This window comes from Nanorana parkeri, unplaced genomic scaffold (assembly GCF_000935625.1).
Source record: "Nanorana parkeri isolate BGI_ZX_2015 unplaced genomic scaffold, ASM93562v1 scaffold947, whole genome shotgun sequence".
NCBI lineage: Eukaryota > Metazoa > Chordata > Amphibia > Anura > Dicroglossidae > Nanorana > Nanorana parkeri.
In genome coordinates this window covers 355254-369571 of record NW_017307215.1, presented here as the reverse complement: position 1 = coordinate 369571, position 14318 = coordinate 355254, and the positions used below count along the sequence as shown (strand labels likewise).

Genomic DNA, 14318 nt, shown 5'->3' with positions numbered 1-14318 from the left:
TTTTCTCTTTCTTTTCCTCCCTCTATCCTTTCATCAGTACCTTCCTATTCTCTCTCTCTTCTCTTCTCTCTACTTTCCTCTCGCTTCCTTCCTTCTCTCTTTTCTCTCTTTCTTTTCCTCCCTCTATCCTTTCATCAGTACCTTCTCTCCAGAGGGTGATTAGACATTTATTCTATATTTCCCGCAGCCCCTCCTCACACTAATACGCTCACCAGTCACCGGATAAATATTTGCAGCTCTACGAAAGCCAAAATCTCCGGGTTTCTGATCTCCAATTTTCTCTCCAAGTTTCAGGGTTGCGGCCAGCACCTCCTCCTTCCCTTTTCCTAAGTACCCCCTGTAGCTCTTTCCACGGCTGTCAGATACACTTGGACCGCTGTCGGGGTCGTGGATAACACGGATGACCCTTTTTTTTTTTACCTTGGTGACATCCAGCCAGGTAGGGGTTAAGCTACAACGCTTATGATAACAAGCCTTTTGTCACTGAGTCAGGGGAAGGAAAGAAGGAAGCCTGCCTCCGGATAATAGGAATTTCTGTGCCCCAGCCACTTCCAGCAGCTACGGACTCATGGATGGGAGCGAAGAGACTCGCAGATGGGAAGCGGTTAACCATGCCTTGTATGTGTGTCTGTAATTGTACTGTCACCAGCGATACTCTCCTCTGACTCTTTGGAAGAGGGCGCAGAGTTGCACAAGTCCCCCTTCTTCTTGGCGTATGGGTAAGAGTAGTGTTGGGACCCTCTAAAAAATGCTTGGTAGATGGGTCCTGGTGTTCCTGGCCAGCTGGGTGGTTTGCCATGACGCTCAAGATGCCCAGAACCTCACCATTGTGGTGCTGCTCCCAAAAACCAACACCTTATACCCCTGGGCACTGCCAAGAGTCGGACCCGCTATCCAGATGGCCATCGACCGCATCAACGACGACCCCGGCCTCCTCCCAGACTTTCACCTCTGGGCGGTTTATGGGGACACCGAGGACAAGCACAAGAGGTGCTCCGGGTCGGCCGCCCCGGTGACTGCAGTGGTCATGCAGTTCATCTACCACCCCTATGTTTTCTTTGGCCCGGCATGCATTTATTCAGCCGCTCCGGTGGTCCGCTTTACCGAATACTGGAAGGTCCCCCTGATCACGTCCGGTGCTTCGGCAATCGGGTTCGGCGTCAAGGACGAGGAATACAAATACATCACCAGGACGGGAGTCGTCCACTCCAAATTGGCCCAGTTTTTAAAGCACATCCACCAGCAGTACAACTGGAGCAGCCGTGCCATGCTCCTGTACAGCGACGACAAGGATGACCGCGCCTGCTACTTCACCGTCGAGGGAGCCTTCGTGGAGCTGCCAAAGTTCAACAATATGACCGTGGTGGATATGAACATGAAAGAGCACAATGTGATCAACCATACCTCCATCATCCAGGACATCAAGCAGAAAGGGCGAAGTAAGTAATAACTCTGCTGTCTTTGTTCGCCAACTGCGCCGGGGAGGGGCTGCACCGACAGCAACTTGTAGGCTTCTTTTAGACCCACAAGACCATTTAGAATTATAGACCACAAGCAGCTGTAGATGAAGTCCTACCTTCGAGCGTGCTAATAAGCTTCTTGTAGACGCACAAGTCCATTCAGGGTTGTAGACCACAAGCAGTTATGGCACTACAAGTGCCAACATGCAAGGAGATTATGTTTCCATCCATTTTCCGGTCTGGCAGAAGTCGGTTCTCGCCAACCATTGTTTCCAATTGTGGTCAGAAAACCATTTCAGCAGCCTGGCCATTTGCACTCAGGCAAAAAGCTTGTGACATGCTGGAAAAGGTTTTAGAAATTCTCCAGCGTGCTGGATGTCACATCCAACTACCGCTATTTAGATCAGCTCCTTTGACACAGTTGGTGGATTGTTTATGAAGAGTCTATCATGGCAGTTGAGTGGTTGTAGATGATAAATCACCACAATGTGGGTCAGGGGCGGCAGGGACAAGGGTCACTTACAGCAATTGTATTCAGGCGCTGCATTATCTGCGGCCGCTTGGTAGGCATACGTGCGGTTCTGCATCCCTGCCTGTTAACTGAATTCATATTGATGGAGAGAGAAATTAACTTTCGGCAGTTAAAACAACATTAATGTTTAATTCCACGGAGGCTCTGCTGCGTTTGTTTTTCACCCGCTGGGGAAGGACGCCTCACGCTACATGCCGCCGTTGCCTGCAGGTTGTGGATTTTGTAGCGGGAAAGGTGAGGCTGGTGGCGACAAGGGGAAAAGGTGTGGCAGGGCACGGATTGGGCACTTAACGAGTCTGAATATCTGCTGGAGGAGTCGAGGATCAGCGAAATTCCTCAGGGTCAGGCAGCTGTGTGTGTGGATGTCTCTGTTTCTTGGTATCCGCAGGAGTGTGAAGGCGGAACAAAAGGAGGAGAGGGGGAGTGGAGGTATTCCTGCAGAACTGCAAACCCCAGCATGCACATTTCCTGATAGCATCAGACTCCCCGGCTACTTCAGGACTACAACTCCTAGCATGCCCATACCCAAGTCCCAGCACGCCTACAGACCTAGAACAGCAGCAGGACTATCCCAGCACTCCTATAGACTCACTGTAGAACTAAAAGTCCCACCATGCATGCAGGCCTGCTGCAAATCTAAAAGTGTAAAAAATTGACACACCAAAAAGTCCCAGCATGCAAACAGACTAGGGTTGTCACCTGTCCTTGATTCACCCGGACAGTCCGGTTTTTAAGGCTTGTGTCTTGATACCCGGACACATGACACTAAGTGCCAATACTGCTACTTTTAATTTTTTGACAGATGTGACTACCAAGGTCCCCAGCAAGAGCGAGACCTCAAGCAGCCGCATCTGCCTGAAGCCACATCTTCCTGCGAGCTGGGGGCGCCTGTTTACAGGTGCTGGCCCGCACATCTCCTCTGTCGTCCTGATACCACCCTGCCCACCCTAGACCCCTAGTGAGACACCACACAGCCCACATAGCACTCCTGAGAGCCTGCATACCTGAGACCCCACACAGCCACCTTTGAGCCCACATAGCTCACCTGAGAGCGTGCACAGCCCACCTGAGAGTCCGCATAGCCACCTGAGGGTTCGTATGGCCCACCTGAGAGTCTGCACAGCCCACCTAAGAGCCCGCACAGCCCCAGAGTCCACCTGAGAGCCCACAGGGTCCCCCTGACAGCCCACACAGCCCTGGTGAGAGCCCGTAGAAGCCAACCTGGAGACATCAGGGTGCCACTATTGAACAACAGAGTATGTAGCTTCATTTAATTTTGTAGTGCTGTATAATGTATTGCTGGGATTTGTAGTCCTCTATAGCCGGTCTCCTTACTCCCTCCCCCGCTTGCCTCTCCTCGCTCTCTCTTCTATATTCTAAAAAAAATAATTTGCTGTGTGTGGCGCTAGTGTTCGGGTTTCACTTGACGTAAAGGAGGCAACCCTAAAACAGACCCATTGGTAGAGCAACAGGCAGGCAGGTTTGCTGTAGAACTACAAGTCCCAGGTTAAACGCAGAACTCCTGTAGAACTGCAACTCCCAAAATGTCCATTGTCTTCTTGTAGACCTACAAGTCCATTTACAGTTGTAGACCCCAAGCAGTTGCAGAATGCCCAGATTACACATGGACCTGTTGAAGAACTAGAAATTGTAAATTTACTTTTTGTGGACCTACAAGTCTATTCGGCACTGCAGACGTCTTGTAGTTGTGGAACTACAAGTACCAACATGGCCGAATAGTGCTAAAAAAGATGGACTCCTGGTTCCTATGTGACTACAGGCAACAGCATACTGTGCTGTCATTTTGGCAACACGGACTGCTAGGATCTGTAGTTCCATGGCTGCTAGGATCTGTAGTTCCATGGCTGCTAGGATCTGTAGTCCCATGCTTGCGAGGATCTGTAGTTCCATGGCTGCTAGGATCTGTAGTTTCATGGCTGCTAGGATCTGTAGTTCCATGGCTGCTAGGATCTGTAGTTCCATGGCTGCTAGGATCTGTAGTTCCATGCTTGCTAGGATCTGTAGTTCCATGGCTGCTAGGATCTGTAGTTCCATGGCTGCTAGGATCTGTAGTTCCATGGCTGCTAGGATCTGTAGTTCCATGGCTGCTAGGATCTGTAGTTCCATGGCTGCTAGGATCTGTAGTTCCATGGCTGCTAGGATCTGTAGTTCCATGCTTGCTAGGATCTGTAGTTCCATGCTTGCTAGGATCTGTAGTTCCATGGCTGCTAGGATCTGTAGTTCCATGGCTGCTAGGATCTGTAGTTCCATGGCTGCTAGGATCTGTAGTTCCATGGCTGCTAGCAGACCAGTCAGGATGCTTGTACAGAATTAATTTGACACATTAGGACTTATTCTGCAATAATTGGGCCCAAATTGCACAATAGCGACCCATGTGAAGTACAGTAATTGATTAACTGATTTCATTTCAACAGCTTGAAATCCGAGGTTGTTACGGGTGACGGCGCGCCGGGTTTGCTAAATAAGCGTAATAACATGGAAATTGGCACCGTGTCAGTTTTTCTGACGATGCCTGCATTGAGGAGCGTGGAGGCTTGCGTTCACTGTCGCCCTGCCCACTGTGTTCAGGTTATGAAAGAGTTAAGTAATTTGGGGGAGTCAGCCGCTTGAAGATCCAGTGAATGAATAACCCACAGCTAACGCCAGCCATAGAGTTATACACTTATTGTTACCAAACTAGCACAGCCCCAATCCAGGGCAGAGATTCGGCAGAAGCAGAAAACCCTCAACGGGCGATCCAGGTCTCCCCTTCACCTATGTTCAGGGCTCTATACAGGAACCTCTTAGGGTTCCCCTCTCCTATGTCCACAGCTCTGTATAGTCTCCTCTTCACCTGCATCTGGAGCTCTATATAGGAACCTCACAAGTCTCCCCTTCACCTGTGTCCTCACCTGTCTCCTCTTCACCTGCATCTGGAGCTCTATATAGGAACCTCACAGGTCTCCCCTCACAAGTCTCCCCTTCACCTATGTTCAGGGCTCTATACAGGATCCTCTTAGGGTTCCCCTCTCCTATGTCCACAGCTCTGTATAGTCTCCTCTTCACCTGCATCTGGAGCTCTATATAGGAACCTCACAGGTCTCCCCTCACAAGTCTCCCCTTCACCTATGTTCAGGGCTCTATACAGGATCCTCTTAGGGTTCCCCTCTCCTATGTCCACAGCTCTGTATAGTCTCCTCTTCACCTGCATCTGGAGCTCTATATAGGAACCTCACAGGTCTCCCCTCACAAGTCTCCCCTTCACCTATGTTCAGGGCTCTATACAGGATCCTCTTAGGGTTCCCCTCTCCTATGTCCACAGCTCTGTATAGTCTCCTCTTCACCTGCATCTGGAGCTCTATATAGGAACCTCACAGGTCTCCCCTCACAAGTCTCCCCTTCACCTATGTTCAGGGCTCTATACAGGATCCTCTTAGGGTTCCCCTCTCCTATGTCCACAGCTCTGTATAGTCTCCTCTTCACCTGCATCTGGAGCTCTATATAGGAACCTCACAGGTCTCCCCTCACAAGTCTCCCCTTCACCTATGTTCAGGGCTCTATACAGGATCCTCTTAGGGTTCCCCTCTCCTATGTCCACAGCTCTGTATAGTCTCCTCTTCACCTGCATCTGGAGCTCTATATAGGAACCTCACAGGTCTCCCCTCACAAGTCTCCCCTTCACCTATGTTCAGGGCTCTATACAGGATCCTCTTAGGGTTCCCCTCTCCTATGTCCACAGCTCTGTATAGTCTCCTCTTCACCTGCATCTGGAGCTCTATATAGGAACCTCACAGGTCTCCCCTCACAAGTCTCCCCTTCACCTATGTTCAGGGCTCTATACAGGATCCTCTTAGGGTTCCCCTCTCCTATGTCCACAGCTCTGTATAGTCTCCTCTTCACCTGCATCTGGAGCTCTATATAGGAACCTCACAGGTCTCCCCTCACAAGTCTCCCCTTCACCTATGTTCAGGGCTCTATACAGGATCCTCTTAGGGTTCCCCTCTCCTATGTCCACAGCTCTGTATAGTCTCCTCTTCACCTGCATCTGGAGCTCTATATAGGAACCTCACAGGTCTCCCCTCACAAGTCTCCCCTTCACCTATGTTCAGGGCTCTATACAGGATCCTCTTAGGGTTCCCCTCTCCTATGTCCACAGCTCTGTATAGTCTCCTCTTCACCTGCATCTGGAGCTCTATATAGGAACCTCACAGGTCTCCCCTCACAAGTCTCCCCTTCACCTATGTTCAGGGCTCTATACAGGATCCTCTTAGGGTTCCCCTCTCCTATGTCCACAGCTCTGTATAGTCTCCTCTTCACCTGCATCTGGAGCTCTATATAGGAACCTCACAGGTCTCCCCTCACAAGTCTCCCCTTCACCTATGTTCAGGGCTCTATACAGGATCCTCTTAGGGTTCCCCTCTCCTATGTCCACAGCTCTGTATAGTCTCCTCTTCACCTGCATCTGGAGCTCTATATAGGAACCTCACAGGTCTCCCCTCACAAGTCTCCCCTTCACCTATGTTCAGGGCTCTATACAGGATCCTCTTAGGGTTCCCCTCTCCTATGTCCACAGCTCTGTATAGTCTCCTCTTCACCTGCATCTGGAGCTCTATATAGGAACCTCACAGGTCTCCCCTCACAAGTCTCCCCTTCACCTATGTTCAGGGCTCTATACAGGATCCTCTTAGGGTTCCCCTCTCCTATGTCCACAGCTCTGTATAGTCTCCTCTTCACCTGCATCTGGAGCTCTATATAGGAACCTCACAGGTCTCCCCTCACAAGTCTCCCCTTCACCTATGTTCAGGGCTCTATACAGGATCCTCTTAGGGTTCCCCTCTCCTATGTCCACAGCTCTGTATAGTCTCCTCTTCACCTGCATCTGGAGCTCTATATAGGAACCTCACAGGTCTCCCCTCACAAGTCTCCCCTCAGGTCTCTCCTTCACCTGTGTCCTCACACCTATATAGGAACCTCACAGGTCTCCCCTTCACCTGTGCCCTCACCTCTATATACAGTAGGAACATCACAGGTCTCTCCTTCACCTGTGTCCTGACCTCTAAATAAGAACCTCACAAGTCTCCCCTTTACCCGTGTCCTCACCTCTATATAGGAACCTCACAAGTTTCCCCTTACCTGTGTCCTGACCTCTAAATAGGAACCACACAGGTCTCCCCTTCACCTGTGTCCTGACCTCTATATAGGAGCCTCACAAATCTCCCCTTCACCTGTGTCCTCACCTCTATATAGGAACCTCACAAGTCTCCCTTTCACCTGTGTCCTCACCTCTATATAGGAACCTCACAGGTCTCCCCTTCACCTGTGTCCTCACCTCTATATAGGAACCACACAAGTGTCCCCTTCACCTTTGTCCTCACCTCTATATAGGAACCACACAGGTCTCTCCTTCACCTGTGTCCTCACCTCTATATAGGAACCTCACAAGTCTCCCCTTCTCCTGTGTCCTCACCTCTATATAGTAACCTCACAAGGCTCCCCTTCACCCTTGTCCTCACCTCTATATAGGAACCTCACAGGTCTCCCCTTCACCTGTGTCCTCACCTCTATATAGGAAGCTCACAAGTCTCCCCTTCACCTGTGTCCTCACCTCTATAAAGGAAGCTCACAAGTCTCCCCTTAACCTGTGTTTGGATCTCTATATAAGAACCACACAGGTCTCCCCTTCACCTGTGTTTGGATCTCTATATAAGAACCTTACAAGTCTCCCCTTCACCTGTGTTTGGATCTCTATATAAGAACCTTACAAGTCTCCCCTTCACCTGTGTTTGGATCTCTATATAAGAACCTTACAAGTCTCCCCTTCACCTGTGTTTGGATCTCTATATAAGAACCTTACAAGTCTCCCCTTCACCTGTGTTTGGATCTCTATATAAGAACCACACAGGTCTCCCCTTCACCTGTGTCCTCACCTCTGTATAGGAACCTCACTAGTCTCCCCTTCATCTGTGTCCTCACCTCTATATAAGAACCTTACAAGTCTCCCCTTCACCTGTGTCCTCACCTCTATATAGGAACCTCAGAAGTCTCCTCGTCACCTGTGTCATCACTTCTATATAGGAAGCTCACAAGTCTCCCCTTCACCTGTGTCCTCACCTCTATATACGAACCTCACAGGTCTCCCCTTTACCTGTGTCCTCACCTCTAAATACAGTAGGAACATCATAGGTCTCTCCTTCACCTGTGTCCTGACCTCTAAATAAGAACCTCACAAGTCTCCCCTTTACCCGTGTCCTCACCTCTATATAGGAACCTCACAAGTTTCCCCTTACCTGTGTCCTGACCTCTAAATAGGAACCACACAGGTCTCCCCTTCACCTGTGTCCTGACCTCTATATAGGAGCCTCACAAATCTCCCCTTCACCTGTGTCCTCACCTCTATATAGAAACCACACACATCTCCCCTTCACCTACTGTATGTCCTCACCTCCATATAGGAACCTCACAAGTCTCCTCTTCACCTGTGTCCTCACCTCTATATAGGAACCACACACATCTCCCCTTCACCTATGTCCTCACCTCTATATAGGAACCTCACAGGTCTCCCCTTCACCTGTGTCCTCACCTCTATATAGGAACCTCACAGGTCTCCCCTTCACCTGTGTCCTCACCTCTATATAGGAAGCTCACAAGTCTCCCCTTCACCCGTGTCCTCAACTCTCTATATAGGAAGCTCACAAGTCTCCCCTTCACCTGTGTTTGGATCTCTATATAAGAACCACACAGGTCTCCCCTTCACCTGTGTCCTCACCTCTATATAGGAACCTCACTAGTCTCCTCTTTATCTGTGTCCTCACCTCTATATAGGAACCTCACTAGTCTCCTCTTTATCTGTGTCCTGTGTTTCCATATAGCAACCTCAATGGTCTCCACTTCACCTGTGTCCAGGGCTCTGTATAGAAGCCTCAGTGGTCTCCTATTCACCTGTGTCCTGAGCTTTATATAAGAACCTTAAAGTCTCTTCTTCACCTTTGTCTGGAGGTCTATATAAGGACCTCACAGGTTTCTTCTTAACCTATGCCTGGAACACTATATAGGAATCTCAATTATCTCCTCTTAAATGGCATATGGAGCTCGATACAGGAACCTAGCAGGTCTCACTTTCACCTGTGTCTGGAGCTCTATGTAGGAACCTCCCAGTCTCTTCTTCACCTGTGTACGGAGCTCTATATAAGACATTAAAAGTCTCCCCTTCACCTGTGTTCTGAGCTCTATATAGGAACCTCACAGGTCTCCCCACTAACCTGTGTCCTGACCATAATATAGGAACCTCACAAGTCTCCCCTTCACCTGTGTCCTGACCATAATATAGGAACCTCACAAGTCTCCCCTTCACCTGTGTCCTGACCATAATATAGGAACCTCACAAGTCTCCCCTTCACCTGTGTCCTGACCATAATATAGGAACCTCACAGGTCTCTTTATCACCAGTGTCTGGAGCTCAGTTGGGAAAACTCACAGGTCTTCTCTTCACCTGTATCTAGAGCTTTATATCGCAATCTCACAGGTCTCCCCTTCACCTGTGTTCTGAGCTCTATATAGGAACCTCACAAGTCTCCCCTTCACCTGTGTCCTGACCTCTATATAGGAGCCTTACAGGTCTCTTCTTCATCTGCGACTGGAGCTTTTTGTATAGGAACCTCCCTGGTCTTCTCTCTTCACCTGTGTCGAGATCTCCTTGAAGGGACCTCACAGGTGTCCTTTTCTCCTGTGTCCAAAGCTCTACATAGGGACCTCACAGGTCCCCTTTTCACTGGCGTCTGGAGTTTTATATAGGAACCTTCAAGGTCTTCTCATCACTTGTGTTCCAGAGCTATATAAAGGGACCTTGCAGACCTCCTGCTCATGTATGTCTGGAGCTCTGTATAGAAACAAAGCCTCTCCTCCCCTTTGTCCAGGGCTCTATATAGAGAAAGACCTGGCAGTTCTCTTCACCTGTGTCCAGAGCTCTGTATAAGGATCCTACAGGTCTTATCTTCACCTGTGACCAGAGCTCTGTATAGTAACCTCACGTATCTTCTCTGTACCTGTGTCCAAAGCTCTTTATAGGGACCTTGCAAGTCTCCTTTTCACCTATGTCTGAAGCCCTATATGGGAGCCTCACGCATATCCCTTTCATCTGTGCCAGGAGCTTTACAGTATATAGGAACCTTGCAGGTTTTTTTTCCACATGTGTCCAGAGCTCTATATTGAAACCTCTTCCAAGTGTCCTCTTCAGCTGTGTCAAGAGCTTTATGTAGACCCTTCACTGTTCTTCCATTCACCTGGGTAGAACAAAAATAAAATTGCATTTAGAGTTAAGTGACTTGATCAGGGCATATCACCGAGATTAATCCTCCAGAGGAACGCAAGGTCGCGCCAACAGTTGTTTAAACTCTCATTTTTTATTGTTGTATGATGAGATATTTGGGTACACACAGAGCTTGCAAGGACATACAGATCAGCTTTGGCACCATTGAAGCATGTTACTTTTTGAAGATTTGATTCTTGAACCTCACAACTCTCCCCTTTGTCTGGAGCTCTATATAGTAACCTCACGTCTCCTCTTCACCCATGTCTGGAGCTTTATCTATTAACCTCATAGTCTTCTCTTCACCTGTGTCTGGAGCTTTATATAAGGATCTCACAGGTCTCCTCTTCACCTGTGTCCAGAGCTGTATATAGGAACCTAACAGATCTCCTCTACATGTGTGTCTGAAGCTCTATATGAAAATATTACAGGTCTTCCCTTCATCTGTGTCCAGAGCTTTATATAGGAACCTCACAGGTCTTCTCTTTACCTGTGTCTGAAGCTCTATACAGGAACCTCCCAGGTCTACTCTTCACCTGTGTCTGAAGCTCTATACAGGAACCTTACAGGTCTACTCTTCACCTGTGTCTGAAGCTCTATACAGGAACCTTACAGGTCTACTCTTCACCTTTGCCCTGAACTCTATATAGGAACCTTACAGGTCCCCTCTTCACCAAAGCTCTATATAGGACCTTACAGGTCTCCTCTTCATCTGTGTCCAGAGCTCTAAATAGGAACCTCACAGGTCTTTTCTTCACCTGTTTTCAGAGCTCTACATAGGAACCTCACAGGTCTCCTCTTCACCTGTTTCCAAAGCTCTATATAGGACCTGACAGGTCTCTTCATGTGTGCCCAGAGCTCTAAATAGGAACCTGCAGGTCTTTTCTTCACCTGTTTTTGAAGCTCTACATAGGAACCTTGCAGGTCTCCTCTTCACCTGTGTCCTAATCTCTGTATAGGACCTCATAGGTCTCTTCTTCACGTGTGTCCTGACCTCTATATAAGACCTTACAGATCTTCTCTTCACCTGTGTCCTGAGCTCTATATAAGAAACTCACAGGTCTACTCTTCACCTGCAATAACCTGCAGATCTCTTCATGTGTGTCCTGACTTCTATATAGGACCTTATAGGTATTTTCCTCATCTGTGTCTATAACTCTATTATAGCAACCTTACAGGTTTCCTCTGCACCTGTCTCCGCAGCTCATAGGAACTTCACAGGTGTCCATTTTATCTGTGTCGGAGCTTTAGGCACCTTGCAGGTCTCCTCTTCATGTGTGTCCAGAGCTCTATACAGAAATCTCACAGGTCTTTCTCTCACCTGTGTCTGGTGCTCTCTATCAGAAACTCAGGTTTCCTCTTCACCTGTCTCTAAAGCTCTATACAGGAACCTCGATGTTCTCCTCTTCATCTGTTTCCGGAGCTCTACATAGGACATTAGAGGTCTCCTCTTCTCCTGTGTCTGGAGCTCTATACTGGAACCTCAGAGGTCTCCTCTTCACCTGTTTCAGGAGCTCTATATAGGACCTTTCAGGTCTCCTCTTCACCTATGTCTGGAGCTCTATACAAGAACCTCATAGGTCTCCTCTTGAACTGTTTCAGGAGCTCTATATAGGACCTTACAGGTCTCCTCTTCACCTGTGTTCAGAGTTCTATAGGGGAACCTCAAAGGTCTCCTATTCACCCATGTCCGGAGCTCTATATTGGAACCTCACATGACTTATCTTCACCTGTTTCAGGAGCTCTATATAGGACCTTACAGGTCTCCACTTCACCTATGTCTGGAGCTCTATACTGGAACCTCACAGGTCTCCTCTTGACCTGTTTCAGGAGCTCTATATAGGACCTTACAGGTCTCTTCTTCACCTGTTTCAGGAGCTTTATATAGAACCTTACAGGTCTCCCCTTCACCTATGTCCGGAGCTCTATACAGGAACCTCCCAGGTCTCTCCTTAATGTGGGTCCAAAGCTCCTTATCGAGAATAATTGGATAGAACGTTTAGAAAACATACAAACATTCAGTCTAAAAAAAAACTTTTCCTGAAGTCTTGCCCTTTCTCTCCGGCTGCGTAACAATAGATTGTTTATACAAATCTCCGGGCGGCAGATGGAAATGGAGATAGTTACAATGAAGTTAATTTTACCGCAGCTAAATGTCTCCAAAACCTCAGCCAGCTCAGGGACCGTAAATGAGATGGGGTTGTAATTTCTAAACGATTGCAGGTTTGTTTGGTCTCACATGTAGCGGGATGGAAGAGTAATGCAATTTATAGGCAGTTGCGCTCGGGAAGACAATTTTTTCATTTCTGGAAATGTCATATCTTGTGTGTCAAGCCTGTTAGTTTTATTTGAGGATCAATTTCTTTATAATAAATCTTATGAATTATGTCGATCGAATTCCACTTAATAGGTCATTTGAATGAAAACTGTGAAGACGTAAACGGAAAACAAAATCTTTTTTTGCATCAATCGTTAGGCAGAGGTTTATTAGAAGGGACCCTGGTAAGCTTTTATTTCATTATATTTTTTGGAATTATTAAACTTTAACCCCTTTTTGACCGAGGCCTTTTTTTTTTTTTTTAGCTTTTTGCACCCATGTTATAAGGCACATTTTAGGCCGGAAAATGACTTCACACCAGTGATGATGATATATTTTCTGAAAGCCGAGACCCTATAGAATAAAATGGTGGCAGTTGCAAATTTTCATGTTGCACGATATTAACGTAACTTATTATTAGGGATGCTCCGATACCACTTTTTTAAGAGCGAGTACGAGTACAGATAATTTTTTTTTCAAGTACTCGCCAATACCAATTACTGATACTTTTTCTTAAAGGGACAGGTCACATCTTTTCTAAAGCAATACAAAATCATGATTTTAGATCAGTTTCTTAATATTATGAAGAACATGAAATTAATATTTATCATGCCATTGCTAACTAAGGCTTGTATCCCCATAGTGGGGAAAATAGATGAGCACATGTCCAGACCAGACCAGAAATAATCAGCGGGAGAAGAGGTCAGAATGGAGCAGATGACTGAGGACTTGGAGGAGGAGTTCGCGGAGTTCACTATGGAGGTCCTGTGTGCGGTGGTTTTCGGGTCCTTGAAGGTGGCGGACGCGGCACAGGTACTCGTTTTTTGTATCGGAGTATTTGCACGAGTACGACTACTCATGCAAATACTCTCTATCGCCGCCAATACCGATGCTTGTATCGTTATCGGAACATCCCTACTTATTATCAAACCCCCAAATTTAGTGAAAAATGCACTTAAATGCCCCAAAACACATTAAAATACCCACAATTACCCAGGATGAGGTTTCAATGAGTACATAGATGCCCAACATGTCCAGGCTAAAAATTGTGTGCGTCCGTGAAATGTTGACAAAATTCAATACCCCAAAAAGTTTTGAATACGATGTTTTAAAAGCCCCTACAGGTAATCAGTTTAGAGATACGCATAAATATTGGCCCTAGAATTATTGCTCTCACTCTGGCGTGTGCGGCGATACCCAACATGTGTAGCACGATCATCGTTTTCATACGTAGGCGCACCCGACGCATGTTTACGTGAAGATGCGCGTGGTCGCGGGGGTCTTTAAAACATTTTTTACATTATTTTTACATGTTTTTCATTTAATATTCATTTTAAAAACTTATTTTCTTTTTTTTTAATTGCTATCACATGAGGGGGGGGGGGGCTTACATGCAATGTGATAGCATATTTGCAGTGACAGGTACTCTTTAAGGTGATGCTGGGGGTCCAAAAGGCCCCCTGTGTCACCTTTACACTTGAAATAAGCTATTGAATTTCATATCGCACTTCAATAGCTTTTTAGCTTTTTGCTGGGCTTCAGGAGCCCAGCACTGGCAGCTCAGGGACCGGAAGTGATGTAATCTGCGTCACTCCCGGTCCCATAGCCCATAGTGCGGGGAGGAGATCGGTGAACGGACGGACAGCTTCCCACTGGCACCTGAGATGCCGGTCCTGGGCCCGTAGGAGGGGCAGCAGAGCCCGG

At 47.5% G+C, this 14318-nt stretch overlaps 1 protein-coding gene across 2 annotated transcripts in view; it reads left to right on the top strand.

Moving 5' to 3' along the window:
• NPR1 (natriuretic peptide receptor 1) overlaps window positions 1-14318 on the top strand; it is a 71495-nt gene that overhangs the window by 4792 nt on the left and 52385 nt on the right. The window contains exon 2 of one of the 2 annotated variants that reach the window (XM_018566411.1): window positions 1139-1439. In XM_018566411.1, the coding sequence (XP_018421913.1) occupies window positions 1139-1439 (301 nt within the window). Of the gene's footprint in view, window positions 1-431; window positions 1440-14318 lie in introns of those variants that run through there. The other variant, XM_018566410.1, reaches the window with a different exon arrangement.